Source organism: Rhinatrema bivittatum, chromosome 2, assembly GCF_901001135.1.
Source record: "Rhinatrema bivittatum chromosome 2, aRhiBiv1.1, whole genome shotgun sequence".
NCBI lineage: Eukaryota > Metazoa > Chordata > Amphibia > Gymnophiona > Rhinatrematidae > Rhinatrema > Rhinatrema bivittatum.
Genome location: NC_042616.1, coordinates 428,921,998 through 428,942,376, shown reverse-complemented (window position 1 = coordinate 428,942,376; position 20,379 = coordinate 428,921,998). Strand labels below are relative to the sequence as shown.

Below are 20,379 nucleotides of genomic sequence, written 5' to 3'. Positions count from 1 at the left end.
CCGCATTTCAAAAAAGATATAGTTGCGATGGAGAAGGAACAGAGAAGGGCAACTAAAATGATAAAGGGGATGGAAAGGCTCCCCTATGAGGAAAGGCTGAAGAGGCTAGTCCTGTTCAGCTTGGAGAAGAGACGGCTGAAGGGGATATGATAGAGGTCTTTAAAATCATGAGAGGTCTTGAACGAGTAGATGTGAATCTGTTATTTACACTTTCGGATAATAAAAGACTAGGGGGCATTCCATGAAGTTCACAAGTAGCACATTTAAGACTAATTGGAGAAAATTCTTTTTCACTCAACGCACAATAAAGCTCTGGAAGTTGTTGCCAGAGGATGTGGTTAGTACAGTTAGTGTAGATGAGTTTTAAAAAGGTTTGGATAAGTTATTGGAGGAGAAGTCAATTGACTGCTATTAATCAAGTTGACCTGGGGAATGGCCTCTGCTATTAATTGCATCAGTAGCATGGGATCTTCTTGGTGTTTGGGTTCTTGCCAGGTTCTTGTGGCCTGGTTTAGCCTCTGTTGGAAACAGAATGCTGGGCTTGATGGACCCTTGGTCTGACCCAGCATGGCAATTTCTTATGTTCTTAAGCATTTACTACACAAAGCTGTATCCAAGTGAGCCTTCAGATGTGGCCACCTTCAAATTCTTTAAGCCACATGACAGGATCAAGACCCCAAAACCTGCACACAAGGCTTAGGGCTGCCTCACTGGCACACAGCTCAAGTACCTTGAGCCTTTCAAATTGCTCAAAATGTTGAAGCTGGACAAGTTCCTTACTCTCTACTCTACTTTTACTGCAAGCAGATGGGAATGAAACTGTGCTTAATTAAAATCAGACAGACAGACAATCTTTACTTCCCACTTTCTTTACCTGTCAGATTTGAGCAAGAGGTTGGGTGGGAGCTCTAGCAGCTGGTTGTGCTGCACATCCAGCACTTCCACATGAGTCCTCTCCAGGCGCTCCGGCAGCCTTCGCAGCTGGTTGTGACCTGTCAGCAGCTTCCGCAGACCACTACTGCAAAACAACCTGGAATAAAAACAGTAAAAGCCCAATATTAAGGAAAGTGCCTTATTATCTGCTCACTAGCAGCGACTATCTCAATTTAGGGCAAAATAATAATTCATTTTGTGTTCTTGAAACTGGCGGGCAAAGGTTATTTATCAATCAACTATCACATGGCTTGTACTCGCTGGGACTGTACAGATTAATCTGAATCCCCGAGTCTTGTGCTGATTATAGATTCTCCATCTTCATGACCCAACACAAGCTCTATTCCCCTTCTCCCCACCCAGCACCCCTTTCAATGTCTAAACACAGTAATTTTGCTTGTTTCTCTCCTTTCCACCACCAAATAAGCTGCATTCACCTATGACCTTGCACACAGTGTATGTAATCAAGCCAGGGTTGTTTCTTGCAAAAGTAATCAGAACATCTGACATCAGTCTACCGCACCCCTCCATGTCATGCCAGATATGTCAAACAGGAGTGAGCCAGGATCTATACTTCTCATAACTCTCCCCTGGTGAATTCAACATCTGTACTTTGCAGTTGTGGAGCGTCAGCAACATGGGGGTTCTTTTTTTGGCTTAGGAAAGTTGAATAATGGCTTTATCAAAACATTTCGGGGCATTTTATGGCATATCATCACTTGCCAGTTATTTTTTTCCTTCTTAACTTTTTATTATATAGTTGCAGATGAAAAAAAAAACATTTTTTGCACAGAAGAAAACATAACAAGCAAATTGAAATAAAACAAGGAGCACTGGAATTCACATTTACAGATGTGCGATATTTCAACACATTCTTCCCCAGAAAAAACCATCTATTGATTACTGTTTTGCTCACAGTATTTACTCCATATTATATTGTACAGCTCCATAACTCACCTCAAGGTATAAGTTAGCTTTTCTATCAGAGCACTTTTGAAAACCTGCTTATTCCAGCACATTACATGCAACGAATCACACAAGACAGGGTCTCCCATATCAGGATGGGGCAACTTAGCCGGTGTAAATAGGTGGTGTGGCTCTACCCAACATCAAATTGTATTACTGGGCAGTGTGGATATCCTGCCTGAAGTGTGTGGATACAGGGGGACCAGAAGGAATAGTAGGTATCTATAGAAGAATATTGAGAAGAGGGTTTAGAAATATTGCTTCTGATGTTTCCATCTACTGGGTCATTGATCTACAACATTTCAAGGAAAAAATCCTATCATCTGCATACCACGTACCAAATCCCCAGGCTATGCACAACACCTAAATATACCCAGGAACAAATTGTCTCCTCATTCAACTTTGATGAACAACTGCTCATACTTCTCAGACAAAGAATTGGTGGAGGTGTGAGCTGAGATTTATAGTGTCTCGTAAATTTTCATTGATCTATATAGCATTCTATGCTTTCACCATGAAAAAACAATTACAGAGATATTCCAAAAGTAATGACTGAAGAATCAAAAACAACAACAACAACAAAAAAAATCATCATTGCTTAAGTCTTAACACCTCTTGCCTCAATACTTGGTGGAAGCCCCTTTTTCAGCAGAAATAACCATATGTGGTTTAGGATAAGAGTCTACCTGCTTTGCACAGCGGGATGTTGCAGTTTCTGTATGTTCTTCTTAGCAGAAGAGCTCAAACTCTTTCAAGTCGGCTGGGGCAGTCTTTTGTCTTGCCATAGATTTTCTACTGGATTCAGGTCTGGGTTTTGAATAGGCCACTCAAGGACATTCACTTTCTTCTTACTGAGCCACTCCATTGTTGCTTTTGTTTTGTGCTTAGGATCATTGCCCTGCTGAAAGATGAATCTTCTCCCTGGTCCCAGGTCTGCGGCAAACGAACAGATATTCCTCCAGGATCTGCATATACTTTGCAGCATCTATCTTTTTTCTCAATCTTCACAAGTCTCCTTGTCCTTGGCTTCTGCAAAGCAATCCCACAACTTAGTGCTGCCCCCATTTGCCTTACTATAGGGATGGGGTAAGCAGGGTGATGTGCTGTGTTTGTTTTATGCCACACATATTGCTTTCTGCTGAAGGAGAGAAGTTACTTCCAGCCACAACTGAGTAGATTGGGAGGAATTGTAACTGAAGACGGATAACCATAGGTTGGAGGAGGGCAAGAGAAGCACAAGCAGTAGTCATATTCCGCTTGTCCTTGGTAATGCTTCCATCAAGAGGCTTCCGCTTTTGCACCATGTACAACTGTTGGCTCCTTGTTGATACCAGGGATCTACTGCTTTAACTTGAAACTCAAATCTACTTCCCTCCTACTTGTTGCACCTTGTGGGCACCTCTCCTCTACTGTCTCTGCTGGGTGAGTACAGGATGGATAGCTCGATGGTTCTCGTTCTCCTTCCAATGACACTTATTCCTTTAAACAATTTCTGTCGTGTTGGTGCAGAGTCTCTTAGGCTGAGTGACATAGGGGTTAACTGAAAGAGTTCCTAAAACACAAGGCAAACTCCAGTCACTAAAACAAAATTCCATACTTAAAAAAATATTTCCAAGCTTTGTCCTGTAAGGGACCTGAACCTCAGAGGACTAAACCTCTACCCTCTTTCCTAGAAAGGAAGGGTGGACCAAACTTTCCTTCCAAAACAAAACTATAAAGATGAGAAACTGCTCACTAGTCAATGGATTAGAACAAGCAGTCTCTCTCTTAAGCAACACCTAGGCTCCTCACCAAGGCTTTGGGTCTTCATATTTTATGCAGGGGAACATGAGGTAAAAGCTCCTGCTCTCTCAACTCCAAAAAAAGAAACCTAAAACAAAACACGAGGGGGGTCATACACTGATAATCTAAAAATAGAATTGGACCAATACAGTAACCTCCACTGGGGTTAGTGTGGGCAGATGGTACAATCCTCTGACCTATAATGCACATTATGACCCTCCTACATAAGCATACTCCTGATTAAAATTCCCAGGTGTGGCTTTATAGGAAGATAAAGAATCTTCGGTTAACCACAGCCAACTGCAAGTGTTCCATCAAGACCAGTAACAAGCACCAGATCAGCCAATATTTCCTTGAAATATTTTATATACTCCTGAAAATCTGCATCTTCCCCCTGCAAGAAATCCTCAGCTCTGAATGGTACAGTAAACATACTTGACATTACATTTTCTTAGTTCCTTCTTGACATCATAGTATTTTTGATACGCAAGTTCTGCAGAGGATTCATGAAATATGCAGAATCTACAGTTCTGATACCATAGTCCCTCTGTTTGCATGTAACCTCCATTATTCTCGCTTTTGCTCCGTAACTGTGAAAACAAAACAAATATAGCCCTCAGTCTCCCATTTCTAACCAGCATGGACGTGAGGGCTCTGTGAGCTGGATCAGTTCTTGTATATACATCTTTAGTAGAGGCGTTCAAGACTGTGGGAACTATTTAGAGAAACATTTTACCAGGTCCAGTTCCTCCATCTTTTAAGGCAACTCAACAGCCCTCACATTTTTTTATCCTATTCCGATTTCTAAATCATTTTTCTCAATAAATGTTTTTGGGCCCATTCAAATGCACTGATCTTTTGCTTCATCACTGTTGAAGGCAGAGTCTCCTGTCCCTGGCATCACATCGCTCCGGTGTCCAGACATACAATAGGAATAGTTAAGGGGATCATAAACATGAACACTGGTGGGGGATGTGAGATCCCGAGGAAGGGGATGAATGCTGGAGAGTGCTTGTATGCTATAGGGGATATCAGAGTGTATGGGGGTGGAGGTCCTTGCAAGAGGAGTGAGAGCAGGCAGGCAGAGAGAGTATGTGGGGAGGGGGGGATAAGGGGGAGTAGAGAGGGTAAGAATGTAATGGGGATGCAAGAGAGGCAGAGCAGTGGGGTGTGGCATGTTTCAAAAAACATGCTCTTAAGTTGCCATGCAATTCCACACAAGTTAAAATCTAAAAACATTCAGGCCGATACTATACAGTACTGTTAACCCGCGTTTGGATGCGCGTTTTCGACGCGCTAGCTTTACCCCTTTATTCAGTAAGGGGTAATAGTGCGTTGAAAACGCATGTCCAACCCCCTGAAACTAATAGCGCCCGCAACATGCAAATGCATGTTGATGGACCTATTAGTTATTCCTGCGCGATTCACTAAGTAAAATGTGCGGCTTGGCCAAGCCGCACATTTTACTTTCAGAAATTAGCGCCTACCCAAAGGTAGGCATTCATTTTTGCCAGCACCAGGAAAGTGTACAGAAAAGCAGTAAAAACTGCTTTTTTTGTACACCCTCCGACTTAATATCATGGCTATATTAAGTTGGAGGTCTCAAAGTAAAAAATAATTAAAAATAAAAAACAAAAATGTAAAATTGGCCCGCGGCTTGAAAACCGGATGCTCAATTTTGCCGGCATTTGGTTTTTGAACTTGTGGCTGTCAGCGGGTTTGAGAATTGATGCCGGCAAAATTGAGCGTTGGCTGTCAAACTCGCTGACAGCCGCCGCTCCTGTCAAAAAAGAGGGCCCTCATTTAAATACTGAATCGCGCACTCAGGAGAGTAGCCTCTCCCGCAACTTTTACTGAATCGGCCTGATTGTTAGTGTATTCTTTTTTGTAATTATATCTTTATACGTTTTCAATGTATTACCAAAGAGAATAAGGAAAACTAAGACATACAAAGGGAAATGAATGAATCAGTACAATAAATTTATACAAGAAATAACAATCGTATACTCCAGGTACCATTAATCATAGGGGAGAATTAGAAAAGAAAAATCTAACAAAAGGAGAGGAATCAAAACACTAATTTTATAGATCATGTTAACATCCATTCAGCTAATCAGAAAGACTAAATGAATTCATTGCTTCTGTGTTTACTAATGAGGATGCTGGGGAGATACCAGTTCCGGAGATGGTTTTCAAGGGTGATGAATCAGATGAACGGAACCAAATCACTGTGGACCTGGAAGATTGTAGTAGGCCAGATTGATAAACTAAAGGAGTAGCAAATCACCTGGACCGGATGGTATGCATCCCAGGGTTCAGAAGGAACTCAAATTAAATTTCAGATCTATTAGTTAAAATGTGTAACCTATCATTAAAATCATCAATTGTACCTGAAGACTAGAGGGTGGCCAATGTAACCCCAATATTTAAAAAGGGCTCCAGGGGTGATCCGGGAAGCTATAGACCAGTGAGCCTGACTTCAGTGCCGGGAAAAATACTGGAAACTATTCTAAAGATAAAAATCAAAGATCATATAGAAAGACATGGTTTAATGGAACACAGTCAACATGGATTTACCCAAGGGAAGTCTTGCCTCACAAATCTGCTTCATTTTTTTGAAGGGGTTAATAAACATGTGGATAAAGGTGAACCGGTAGATGTAGTGTATTTGGATTTTCAGAAGGCGTTTGACAAAGTCCCACATGAGAGGCTTTTAAGAAAACTAAAAAGTCATAGGATAGGAGGTGATGTCCTTTCATGGACTACAAACTGGTTAAAAGACAGGAAACAGAGTAGGATTAAATGGTCAATTTTCTCAATGGAAAAGGGTAAACAGTGCAGTGCCTCAGGGATCTGTACTTGGACCAGTGCTTTTCAATATATTTATAAATGATCTGGAAAGGAATACAACGAGTGAGGTTATCAAATTTGCAGATACAAAATTATTCAGAGGAGTTAAACCACAAGCAGATTGAGATACATTGCAGGAGGACCTTGCGAGATTGGAAGATTGGACATCCAAACGGCAGATGAAATTTCATGTGGACAAGTGCAAGGTGTTACATATAGGGAAAAATAACCCATGAAGAAGTTACACGATGTTAGGTTCCATATTAGGAGCTACCACCCAGGAAAAAGATCTAGGCATCATAGTGGATAATACATTGAAATAGTCAGCTCAGTGTGCTGCAGCAGTCAAAAAAGCAAACAGAATTTTAGGAATTATTACAAAGGGAATGGTGAATAAAACGGAAAATATCAAAATGCCTTTGTATTGCTCCATGTTGAGACTGCACCTTGAGTACTGTGTACAGTTCTGGCCACCGCATCTAAAAAAAATATATAGTTGTGATGGAGAAGGTACAGAGAAGGGTGACCTAAATGATAAAGGGGATGGAACAGCTCCCCTGTGAGGAAAGGCTAACGAGGTTAGGGCTGTTCAACTTGGAAAGAGACGGCTGAGGGGGGATATGATAGAGGTCTTTAAAATCATGAGAGGTCTAGAGGACTAGAACTGGTAGATGTAAATTGGTTATTTACACTTTGGCAAATAACACATTTAAAATGAATCGGAGAAAATTATTTTTCACTCAACATACAATTAAGCTCTGGAATTTGTTGCCAGAAGATGTGGTTAGTGTAACTGGGTTTAAAAAAGGTTTGGATACATTCTTGGGGAAGTCAATTAACTGCTATTAATCAAGTTGAGTTAGGGAATGGCCTCTGCTGATACCGGCATCAGTAGCATGGGATCTACTTAGTGTTTGGGTACTTGCCAGGTTCTTATGGCCTGGATTGGCCACTGTTGGAAACAGGATGCTGGGCTTGATGGACCCTTGGTCTGACCCAGTATGGCAATTTCTTATGTTCTTATGTATCAGATGCAATAACTATCTGCTATAAAGGTTTCCAAGTGAACACAAATTTTTTTGCCTGAAAAGTAACAGAACATCTACAAGGAAATTTTAGAAAAAAAGACATTCCAATAGCTAAAGTTTTACATTTCAGGGAAAGAAAATGTCTCTTCCGAGCCTGAGTAGCTCCGGAGACATCGGGGAAAACACAAACTTTTTGACCACAAAAAATAGCATCTTTATTTCTAAAGAATTTTACAAACATTAGATCGTCTTGTTCAGCACAAAAGGACACTAACAAGATAGCTCTATTAGATATCAAATCAACAGACTCTTCTAAAAAGGTGGTTATACCAGGGCTAGTCTTTGCATTCTCTCTTTCTTCAATGTTTATTTGTCTCGGTATATAAAACGTTTTACAATAGGTAGAATACTATCTTCATCATAAGCTAATATCTCTTTAAGAAATTTTTTAAACATGTCAAAGGCGGACAATAGACAAGTGTATGGAAAATTAACTATACGTAGATTTTTGATCTAACCAAATTCTCAATATTTTCCATCAAATTAAGTAATATCGAGCTATCTTTAATATGAACATTTTCAGCATTTTGCAATATTTGAACCTTTGATTTTAATGAATTAACAGAGGTTTCTAATCTTTCTACCTTGTGTCTCAATAAAGGATCTATTTGCCATAATTAAGGAAGTTAAATGTGTAGTCGAATGGGAAACATTTATATTGAGCTTAGCTAATATTCTCCACAAGTCCCCTCGACATTTCCAACTCCCAGTTGCTTTCCCTTGTTTTATTGTAACTTTTACTTCCTCTAATTTTGGTTTAATGTTTTTTTTTTTTACTGTTATCGTTAAATTCTTTGTTCCCTGTAAACAGAGTTGATTTGATTTGTATCAAGAAAGTCGGTATAAAAAAAAAGCTTTAAACAAATAAATAAAATAAATAAATAAATCTGTGAGGATTACTTTAGGAGGTTCAGTAGAACCACGTTGATCAATATTAAAAGTAATCGGTAGAGGTAAAACACTCACAGTCCAAAGAACGATTGACTGGAGCTCTCTCAGTCTGATACATAATTACAATCGGGTCAGACTCAGTCCCACTAGGAAGCTCCAGCTCTTCTTCCAGCAACATTTCTTCTGGTAGAGCTCCATCTGGTTGTGGAGGTGGTAGACCACTGCCAGGACTTAAGGAGGCATGAAAGTTGTCTTCTATGCAGTCACTATTATGCATCTCACTCATTCTGAGCAAGTGAGTCTCCATGGGGTCATGAATCGGAAGATAGGCAGGAGAAGAAGTTACTATTGTGGCCTTTCTTTTCTTTACCATTTCACACAGACAAAGCCGCGCATGCAGCTTAAGCAGCACAGTGACGGCGACGGTGCACTGCTCAGCTGGGAGATTTAAAGGGCCAGCAGGGTGCAGATTGATGACATCACGCCTTCGACTCACAATGGAGAGAGGGGCAGATATATATGCCTTCCAGACAACTCTGGGGTCCGAGTAAAGTCCCAACAACTCTCCAAATCTCTCTCCTCCTTCGGGGCTCCCCTTTTGTTAATGTATTCAATGTCAGTTATAGAAAAGAGACAGCTCACGGAGTAGCAGTCCAAGATTTCACCATTGCCCTGCTTCCAGATGTGTTTCTACTATCTCCAAATACAAGAGTGTACTGCATCATCATATTTCTGATTTACCTTTCCATTTAAAAATGCCTTAAGCGAAAACAATATAAAACAAACTGACAATAATGGTATACAAATTACCAAACATCAGTAAGAGTCAATACAAGAACAATGAAAATTAATAAAATCTACATAAATAATAAAAAAACAAACAAGTAAAAACAGTTAATAAAAATCATCTAAAAGATAGTAAACCAAAACATATATAAAAGCTGGACAAGCAAAAACATACAATCCTGAATCCCAACAGTATGGTGTCAAACAACCCCTGTCCCTACCCTAAGGAGTTCAACCCTTAAAATCCAGTATGAGCTAAATTCTCCCACCACTAAGTCTATGCTGTAGATCAGATCATAAATAATTAAAAGACTCAAGCAGATGCTTGCTGGATGGGCAATGACTTAATATTTTTCCTAAAAGATAATTAATAAGAGGGAATTTATCCTTGGCTCAACTGCTGGAACTATTAATCTGCCAGCCAAATTTGTTCCAACAATGACAGAGGTTTTGAGCAATGCAGCCAGCCCCACCTCCCTACTGCAATCTTGGCTTTGACTATCAACTTGTTTCATATGAACTCTCGTCATCATTTGAAATCCTAATCCCAGCACAGAGGTTGGCAGCCAACAGTTCCCTTGAGTCTCATGTAGCATTTAAAAAACAAAAACAAAAAAACCTCAGTGCGACTCTCCTGCAACCAAAAAGATTAAAAAAAAAAAAAAAAGACAGCTCTAGTCAAAGACATTGCCTCCTTATATTTGTTCCACACAGAGGGTGCCATGGGGGGGGGGGGGGGGGGAGGCAGAGTCAATGACCTGTGCCTGTCTGTGATGGCAGCATGATGGCATTGATCGTGGGCAGATGCCACGTTCTATTTCTGCACAGGCTGGTGATACTGATTCTGCCTTTTCTTCCCTTTTAGTGACAAGGAGGCAGCGTCTTTGCTTTGATATGCCTTATTTCTCCCCTCAGCACCAGTGGTCCTGAGGAAGTGGTGACCCAAGCTGGTGTGTGGGAGGAGGATTCATGAGGCCACATGGCCTGCTAGGGAAGTGCCTGGCCCTGGGAAGGGGGCTGAATCTTCAAATTACAGGTGAAATGCCTGGAGGTGGATCCACTGGGAGAAGGTAGTCGGCCAGCTGAGCGAGATCAAGAGCGACTGACTACAGGGGATGGGAAGGAAGAATGCGTGGCTTGGGTGGAGGAGAGAGAGAGAGAGAATCAGGATGCTTGGGAGACTGGGTAAGGAATGTTGGGGCTTGAGAGCTGGTGGATAAGGAAGAAATACTGCTGGAGACGGGGAAAAAAACTGCTTGGGTTAGAGTGGAGACTGACAGAATACTGGCAGGCTGGTGTTAGCACACATGAATTTAAGGGGTGATATCAGTGAGCTTGTTTATATTTATCTCCACCTGCTGAATGGTGTGCATAACCCATCCCTCTGGACTGATCTGACTGGATGAAGAGGACGACCGCTTGGGACTGGGGTGAAGATGAGAGAAAGAGACATTGCTGGGTACGGGGGGGGGGGGGGGGGGGGGGGGGGGGGGGGGGGGGGGAGAGAGAGATAATGCTGGGAATATGGGGCTTGAGAGGGAGAGAATGCTAGAGGTAGAGGGACTGCTCTTGACAAGGGACTTGAGAGTCAGTGAGCTGATGGATAAGGGAAAGGGGGAGATAGACAAGGCTGGGGATAGGGTGAGAGGGATTGCTGGGGGTGTGGTGGAGAGTGCTCAAATTTACAACACGCCTTCAACTCACAATGGAGAGAGGGGGCAGATATATATATGCCTTCCAGACAACTCTAGGGTCTGAGTAAAGTCCCAACAACTCTACGAATCTCTCTCCTCCTTCGGAGCTCCCCTTTTGTTAATGTATTCAATGTCAGCTCACAAAATATTTTAGACAAACAAAATGATGTGAAATGGATCTTCGGTTTTGAAAGACTGCTGACCCCTGGCCTAGCAGATGAAATTACTTTATAAGCACCTAAAGTTTTATACACCAACTCCCCTTAATATTCCTTTGTAGTATCCTTACAATCACCTGCCACTCTTATGTAGCATCACCTCAAACTTAATTGCATTTAATGTCCTGCCTATAAACTCAAACACACACCAAGTTTACTTATTCATAAATTACGTGACAAAACTAGTGCCAGCTTGTGGCTCTCTGCCGACACTGATAAACCCCTTTACCTTCAGTGTTATTTACTGTATTGCCAATAGCTCTCAGTGGCACTACGCCTTTTATAATATATCCAATAGGATACTATTCTAACAATTTTTACTGACTCATGTAGAATATTTAGCATTAGCATGATTAATTTTGCAAACCAGGAGTCGCACTATGTGCTAATATTAAAGCCAGTAAAGCATGCAGAATATTCCTCATGACCAATCTCTCAAGGCACTGTGTGCCACCCAAGCTCGATTCTGAACAGAAAATGCTGCAAAATTTAATCAACTCAGCTGAAGCAGGTTTGACAATATAAAAACAAATTGCTAAAACCGGATGGTGAATACATCATACACAATATCCCACATTCAGGGATTGCAGAGTTCTAGTAGTTCTGAAGAAAAACATGTGGAGCGTGATACCTTTTATTTGACCAACATAATTATCCAAAACCAGTGCATGTGAGCTTTCAGCACCCTTCTTCAGAAGTGCCCATACACATGTAAACATATATTTACTTTTCTCCCCGCCTGTACCAACTTATGCTCAAAGTGAGTTTCAACTAAAAACATTTAAGCACAAAATAGCACACAGAACACATAATGAAACAAACAAAACAAAAAAAATCAATATACAACCAACAGTACCTATGCAGCTCAAACTATAACTATAACACAACAAACTTTCCTGCAGAGAACCCATAAAAGGACTTCCTGCAATGACTACTATTACATCACCAAATGCCTCTCTAAATAAAAGGATTTTTACCACCTTTCCAAAAGCCAGATAATTATTAGTTATATGAACTTCCAATAGAAGTTTATTACAGAGAATAAGGGTTATGTAGCTAAAAACCCTTTTCCTCGTCCCATGTCGCACTTCTCACAGAGCTGGCTCAGCACTAAGATGAACCCTGACTAAGCTGGTTTGAAGCCCAGACTCAGAAAGGTGCCACAACAGCCTGGGGAGGGGGCATGTGAATGGATCCAAGTTATGCCCCGCACACCAGGTGGAGAATCTCTCAATTTCAAACTGTAAGACTTCCTGGTGGAAGGCTTTCTAGAAGCCACCAGCTCCTGGCAGACAATGTCCAAGAGGGCCAACAAAACGAGAGCAAGAGCCAATCGCGGGGCAAAAACACTTTTACTTGCACCATGTCCAGCCTGGCTCCTATAAAGTCCAACTGGGGAGACAGGCAGAGGCAAGACTTTGGGTAGTTGATCATGAACCCCAAAGATTATAGAGTCTGCACTGTCAGACTCTATATTCCTTGGGGTTCATGAAGCACTCAGCACCCTTGTGTGGGAAATTGCTCTTGATCAACCAATCATCTATGTACGGAAATATATGCACCGCTCGACGCCTGAGATATGCAGCCACCACCACTAGGCATTTGGTGAAGATGCAAGGGGCTGAGGCCAACCCAAAGGACAGTACTTTGTACTGGTACTGAGCCTTCCCCACCACAAAGCGGAGGTATTTTCAGAGGTTGGGGAAGATGGCTATGTGAGCATTCACCTCCTTGAGATTGAGAGAGAAGAGCCAGTCTTCTCCTTTGAGGAGGGGTATCAGCATGCCCAGAGAGACCATCTTGAACTTTTCTCTTAAGAGAAATTTTTTCAGCGCCCGGTTGTATCGGGTTATATACAACTGGTAGGCAGCAACATGGGCGATGAGCATCGTGCCCTAAAAGCTTTTCTGCCCAGAGCATCGAGCTCCCTATGCTCTCGCCCTAGAGAGGCAGAGGCATGGGTGTACAGGAGCATCTGGCTTTCTTAAGGGTGGACTCCACTACCACAGACTGGTGGGAGAGATTTCGCTTCTCAAAACCCATGGCCTATTGAACCAAATAGATGGCATCAGTCTTCCTATTTACAGGAGAGATGAAGATCGGGTGCTCCCATATCCAAAGGAGAAGGTCCTTGAAGATTTCATGGATGAGAACCACCACAATTTCTTTGGAAGCTTTGACAAATGGGAGCACTTCCAGCATCTTATGTCGTGCATCCTCCTCCGTCAGTAGTTGGCAGGGTATAGTCTCGGCCACCTCGAACCTTGCAAAAGATAGATCCTCTAGGGGAGACAAACGCTTTTCCTCTGGCAGGGAAGCCTCGGAGAGGGGGGTTCATCCAAGTACTCGTACGAAAACACCAAGGAATTGTCTCCCCATGGGTCATAGGGGTCTTCCTCCTCGCTAAGGCCATCATGTTGCGAGCGGGGCCCGCACGGGATTACAGCCCAGGGCTCAGATGGTTTTGTAGGCACCGAGGGCACCACAGGAATAGTCAGTTCTCCTGGCATAGAGGGGACCAAGGGCTGTGGAAAAGCCAGAAGGTCCCGGCAAAGGCTTGTGAAATTGTGGCCTCGGAAATGTGGCACTGGCCGCATCTTCCTCCTCGGAGGATCAGATGATGGGGATCACTCCCGAGAGGGGCATCAGTGGCTGCCGGGGCGCCTAACAGGACATCCAGATGCTCGAGCAGAGGTGCTAGCATAGACTGCAGTGGCTCCAGCTCAGAGGCCAGTGGCATGGGCAGCTCGATGCTCTGCAGAGCTCTGAGCACCGCGGTTTGCACCCTGCAGTCCAACTCCTCCTGGAAGTCCGGTGAGGTAAGGACTGAAGGAGGGAGACAAGGTATCACCAGTTCTTCCTCAGTTCTCCAGGGAGGCACGGTGCCCAGTACCAATAACTGTGGCAAATGCCTGGGACTCTCGGAGGACGCTGGAGGATGGGGCTCCAAGGTATGGGGTTGCTTCGGTGGCGGTACGGCAGCCACCGGTATGGCACCGGAACTGGAGCCATGCATCGACAGCGATCGGTGCCGATGCTTGCGGGATCTCCCATGATGCTCGGCCCAATCTTTCCCAGGTGCCGAGGAGGCAGAGGATCCCAATGCCCTGGAAACAAGCAAGACCAGAGGAGACTGGTCACCGTTCCCATGATCATTGTAGACGTAAGAGTGGGCGTAGCGAGCGAGAAGAAGCATATCGTGTGGCTCCCTGCGACCCCCCAGCATCGATGGACTAAGACGCGGGTGTGGACGGAGCAGACTTTTTGGAACTGAAAAGTTTCTCCATCTTGTCAAGGTGTGCATGATGGCCTTTGAGGGTCATCTGGTCACACAGTTGACACCCTCGGACGTCGTGCGAAGCTCCCAGGCAGAGGATGCAAGCCTCATTTGGATCCGTGATGGACATGGTCTGTGGGCACTGGGGGCACCAACAAAAGCCAGATACCACCATAAAAATACCCGACGTGCGGTCGATGACCAGCAGTCAAGATGCTGGGAATTGACCGCAGAAAAACAAGGACTTTGAACTTACCAAGCTGAGGGGGTACCACCTGCGAAGGGGTACCCTACGATGGAACCAAGAAAAAATAAATACTTTACTTTCAAGCAAAAATAAGAAAGAGTGGAGCTCCACAAAACGCGAGGCAACTGCACCGCGGAAAGAGAGACTGAAGGGAGACCTCACGTGGATGCGCGGATAGTGACATGCTGGGCATGCTCAGTGTGCTGGTCAAACTTCTAGAAACTTTGACAAAAGTTTTCCGTGCTGGGCTCCATCGGATGATGACACCCACATGTGAGGACTACCATCCTACTTATCCTAGGAGAAAATAAATTAATTCAGATTAATAAGGACTTTATTTTAAATGAAATAATTGAGGTAAAATATTTTAAAGTTTCACGCATGATGTATAATGGCTGTTGTAGACTACTTAGAAAGCCATTGTAGGATGCAGTATATGGCATTATTTATCAATTTAGGATACAACTAGTAGGTCTTAGACCTGCATGCTTACAGCCCACCCATAATATACCTTGTGCCCACAGAAAAAAGTCTGTTCTGGCTACCCCATTGCTTGGGAGGATCCTGCCTTCCTTCCCAGGCAGTGCCAACTAAGTTGCTCCTAATCAGTGTAAAGATCTCAATGTCAAGCACAGCACCTTAAATCAGATATTGTGTTTGACTGGTAGCCAGGGTAGTTTTGTGAAATGAACTTGATTTATATTTAAGCCAGACATGCCGACTTGTTCTCTCTGATGTTTACTGTGTCCTGGAAACTTGGGCTGTTTTCTGGCTTTCACACAACAGACTTGACCATTGCTGCCCAGGCTGGGAACATCCAGTTGTTTTTTTGCCATCTCTGGTTTACCCTTTTGACTCTTCCTTAAAAAGAAAAAAACAGACAAACCTCCCCCCCCCCCCCACCAAAACAAGACTTTTCCCTCCCTATAGGTCAGAAAACGGGAGAAATTGTTTAGAAGATGGTGTCCTTTCATACAAGTAAGGGGGCGGTGCTATTCATTTTCATTTGAGGGCCACAAAAAGTTCTGGTTTCCAGGATACATCCCAAATTAATATTCAGATACATCTGCATGCATTTGGTCTAAGAATCAGGCAAATTTGCATATTCCTAATATCTGGAAACCCAGGCCTGATTATGGCCTCTGAAGAGCTGCTGTAATACAGAAGGGCATATTCATCACGTACAGCGCCTCCTTAGAACCTGGGGGTGCAATTCAATAGGTAATACCCTTGCCCCTTACCAGCTTCCTCTAACAATCAAACACCTGAAACTGTGCCAATTCCAGCATCCCCCTGAAAGCCCATCAAGTGAGACATGAGAAGAACACATGCCAATAGAAAGACAAAAGGCAGATCAAACAACACAGAGGGCAGGGAATCCACTCCACCGCACAACCCACTGCAGGCTGTGTGACCGCAGCGCTTGTCGCTCACCTGGCGGGCAGCTCGCAGATTTGATTGTGGCTGACGTCTAGGACTTCCAACTTTTTGCTTTCGCATATCCACTCTGGAAGGCTCTCTAGGTGATTTCTATGAGAGAGTTACGGAGAAGAAAGATGAAAAAAAACAAACAAAAAAACCCCCAAACCACAACTTGGCAGCAAACCCAAAACGTAGCTCTTACAAAAAAAAAAAATGTTAAGAAAGAAGCAGCCTGATGGCTCAGTGGCAGAGTAGTAACTAGCAACATCTGTAGCTGCAGCATCTAACTGGGGTTGCCAGTGGTGCTGAGAAGTCAGCAAGAGGCAAACTGCAGCAAACTAACTGCAGTCACTAAAACACTAATTGAAAACAAGGTCACGGAATAGTAAGCATGAGAGGCAGGGACTCAGCCTGTGAGAAAAACAGCCGGGGGGGGGGTGGGGGGGGGGGGGGCGGTAGGGAGCTTTGAGGTGCAGAATCCATACTGCCGGGTCACTTAGTCAGTTTGGAGGGGGAAAAAAACACCTTGCTAATCCTACTTTCACCTGCTTTGGGTGTTTTTTGATACTGGGTTAGCACAGTGCAGAAGACCTGGTCTCTTTTCTTGTACCTGGTTCTTGCTATTTGGGCAGGGGTAGGGGATACCACATATGTAGCCTTCACAGCTTCTCTCCCCCCCCCCCCCACACCTCTTCCTTCTCCCCACCACTAAGGGAATTACAATCATCACACAACAGTGATGCCAAAAGCTCGAGTACAAGTGTGCCGTATGCTGCTGAGATCCACAATTTGTGCTTCACAGCCACACGACTGGGCTAGATTAGAGTAGGGGAGGGAAGAAAAATATATAATAAATACTATAAAAACATAAGAACAAAAGCTGCATAATGCTGGTACAGACCAGGAGTCCACTAAGCCCAGCATCCTGTCTTCAACAATGGCAAAGCCAGGTTATCAACAAGTAAAACACATTCGCCATTTTGTTTTAAATCTGCTACCTTTTAGTTTCATGGAGCATCCCTTAGATCTCGTACTATCTGAAAGAGTAAATAACTGCTCCAAACCCCTCATGATTTTATAAACCTCTGTCATATCTCCTCTAAGTTCTCTTCTCCAAGCTAAAGAGCTTGAACCACTCTAGCCTCTCTTCATAAGGAAGCTTTTCAATCCTCTTTATCTTGCCTTTTTCTGAACCTTTTCTACTTCTGTCCTATCTTTTCTGAGATGGGGGTAACCAAAATTCACACTCAAGGTGTGGTTGCACCATAAATCTACACAGAGGCATTATGATATTCTTTCTCCGTTCCTTTCTGAATAATTCCTAACATTCAATTTGCTTTTCTTACCACCACCACACACCGAGCTGAGGATTTTAACACATTGTACACAGTGACACCAAGCTCCCTTTCCTGGGTGGTGACTCCTAATATGGATCCCAGTATTGGGTATCTGTAGTTAGGAATATTTTTCCGTATGTGCATCACTTCTGTAATTGTCTACATTAAATTTCATCTGCCATTTGGATGCTCGGTTCACAAGTCTTGCAAGATCTTTCTGCTTGTGTTTTAGCCACACTGAATATTTTTTGTATCATCTGCAAATCTGTTCATTTTACTTGTTCCTCATTTTTTCAGTTCATTAATGAATATGTTAACCACTGGTCCTAGTACAATTCCTAGGGCACTCCACTAATGGCCTTTCTCCAGCTCCTATATAAAGCGTGTGCAGTTGTGCACACATTTATGTGCATAAAAACTTTACTCCAGATTTAATATGAGTAAAAAACTGCACATAAATTAGCACTTCTCCATGCAAATCCCATGCTAATGAAATCCAGAGGTAAAGTTAACTCACATTTTTGGGACGAGTGTTAGTCCATGGAGCTGAAACTGGAGTTCGTGGTATGGGAGTCTTCTACTTGAGATTTATGCACATACACATGACTGTGTACAAATCATGCTTCCAGCATGTACAATGAGTTTCATGAGCATTAAGCATATTTTCTGCACACATTTCCGGCTTAGTGTGCCTAGCCCTAACATCCAAGTGGCAATGCTTGGAGAAGGTGTGCAAAGATGACCATGTTGCCGCTCGGAAAGTTTCAGTAGGTGACAAACGAACTATGATACCACCTAATCACTCATCGAATGTGGTCTAATCTGCTTCGGTAAGGCTGCCACATAGGCTGACATACTGACCTCCTTATGTTAAAACGTTTTTTTATTGGCATTTATCAACACAAATACATCAACACGGGGATGTTGTGTTCTGATACATCCCCCAATCACAAATCCAGATTGCTAAACCATAGAATTGCCCCTAATCCCCCCTTCCCCTCTCCCCCCCAATCCCCAGAAGCCCCACCAAGAAGCAGTCCCCCAATAGAACAATGCCTGACGGTCCAGTTCAAGAACAGGTAAAGTCCAACACATCTTAGAGCATTAAACAAAGAGTCTTTAGTCATTCAAAACGTGGCTCCTAGACCTGTATGGAAGGGCTTGTATGTATGGATCCCACGTTGACAGAAAGTGCCTCCGGTGAGCGGGTGAGCTGCGAGAAAGCAAACTGTCCATGGTCATCATCGAATGAAAATAATTCCTCCACATTCAAAAAGAGGGTGGGTCTTCGCTCCTCCACCCCAAGAGAATCACCCTCTTCCCCACCAAACTAACCTTCTGGATTAACAGACCAGATCTCTAACCCGCAAGGGGGGATACAGCCAAATAGGAGCCAAAGTAGCGCCATTGGTATAGAGTAACACAAAAAAAGAGACTATCACCCTCCCTTATACTTAAGGTAATCACAACAAATAAGGGATCTTTTATATTTTTTTCATAGTCAACATCACATATACTAAATATACATTCTTTAATTAAATATCAATTCATAAAACAGCATTAAATATTCAACTTTTCAAACATATTAGCATAACCCTTTACCATATGACACTCTGGACACATGTTATGTACACATAAATCTCCAGTACATCACCATTTAAATATATACCCCTAAAAATTCTATCCACACTCACTCACACATTCGCACTTCCTTTCCCTCTATGGGATACATTAAAATTCATACCATCCCCCAATTTTCTTTTACTGTTTTTTCTTTTTTATCAATATTACTCTAACGGATTATATTCTATACAAATATCACTATCTCCACATTCCCTACAAGGACCCTTGTTTTGTCTCGCAAGACTTCCTCGGGGGTTATCTTCTTCAATAATCTTCATTAACCACTCTCCATTCCAGTGTTGATATATACAATCCCAACGGTCACAAATTTCCACATCGTTATACACAAGTGTCCAATAGTGTCATCTCTCAGGACATCAATCCTACACCACTCATTTCATCTCAAAACAGCTTCAAAATTTCTTCCGTTTATTCCATGTCATTAATTTTTCACAGCTTCTTCCGGTATTGTGATCTGTTGGATGGTGGCGTCTGAAAATGTTGTTTGTTGAATAATGATGGACATCTGGAGGATATTGGAGGGAAGAGAGGAATAATGGAATACCAGACGATTCAACTGCTATTTCAATTGAGAAGCCGTGAAAAATTAATGACATGGAATAAACAGAAGAAATTTTGAAGCTGTTTTGAGATGAAATGAGTGGTGTAGGATTGATGTCCTAAGAGATGACACTATTGGACACTTGTGTTTAACGACATGGAAATTTGTGACCGTTGGGATTGTATATATCAACACGGAATAGAGTGTGGTTAATGAAGATTATTGAAGAAGATAACCCCTGAGGAAGCCTTGTGAAGCGAAACAAGGGTCCTTATAGGGAATGTGGAGATAGTGATATTTGATTGGAATATAATACATTAGAGTAATATTGATAAAAAAGAAAAACAGTAAAAGAATATTGGGGGATGGTATGAATTTTAATGTATCCCATAGAGGGAAAGGAAGTGCGAATGTGTGAGTGTGGTTAGAATTCTTAGGGATATATATTTAAATGGTGATGTACTGGGGATTTGTGTGTACATAACATGTGTCCAGAGTGTCATATGGTAAAGGGTTATGCTAATATGTTTGAAAAGTTGAATATTTAATGTTGTTCTATGAATTGATATTTAATTTAAAAATGTATATTTAGTATATGCTATGGTGACTATGAAAAAAATATAAAAAATCCCTTATTTGTTTGATTGCCACTGGTAAAGAGACACCCAAAAGGCCTGCCAGGTAGCCAGCAATACGGCTCCAA

General features: G+C 42.6%; 1 protein-coding gene across 1 annotated transcript in view; it reads right to left on the bottom strand.

Moving 5' to 3' along the window:
- The window catches only part of PHLPP1 (PH domain and leucine rich repeat protein phosphatase 1), a 418,300-nt gene that overhangs the window by 77,722 nt on the left and 320,199 nt on the right, over window positions 1-20,379 (bottom strand). Inside the window, exons 9-10 of the mRNA XM_029590299.1 lie at window positions 16,167-16,262; window positions 875-1,030 (exon numbers count right to left, since the gene is read on the bottom strand). Of these exons, the coding sequence (XP_029446159.1) occupies window positions 875-1,030; window positions 16,167-16,262 (252 nt within the window). The remainder of the gene's footprint in view (window positions 1-874; window positions 1,031-16,166; window positions 16,263-20,379) is intronic.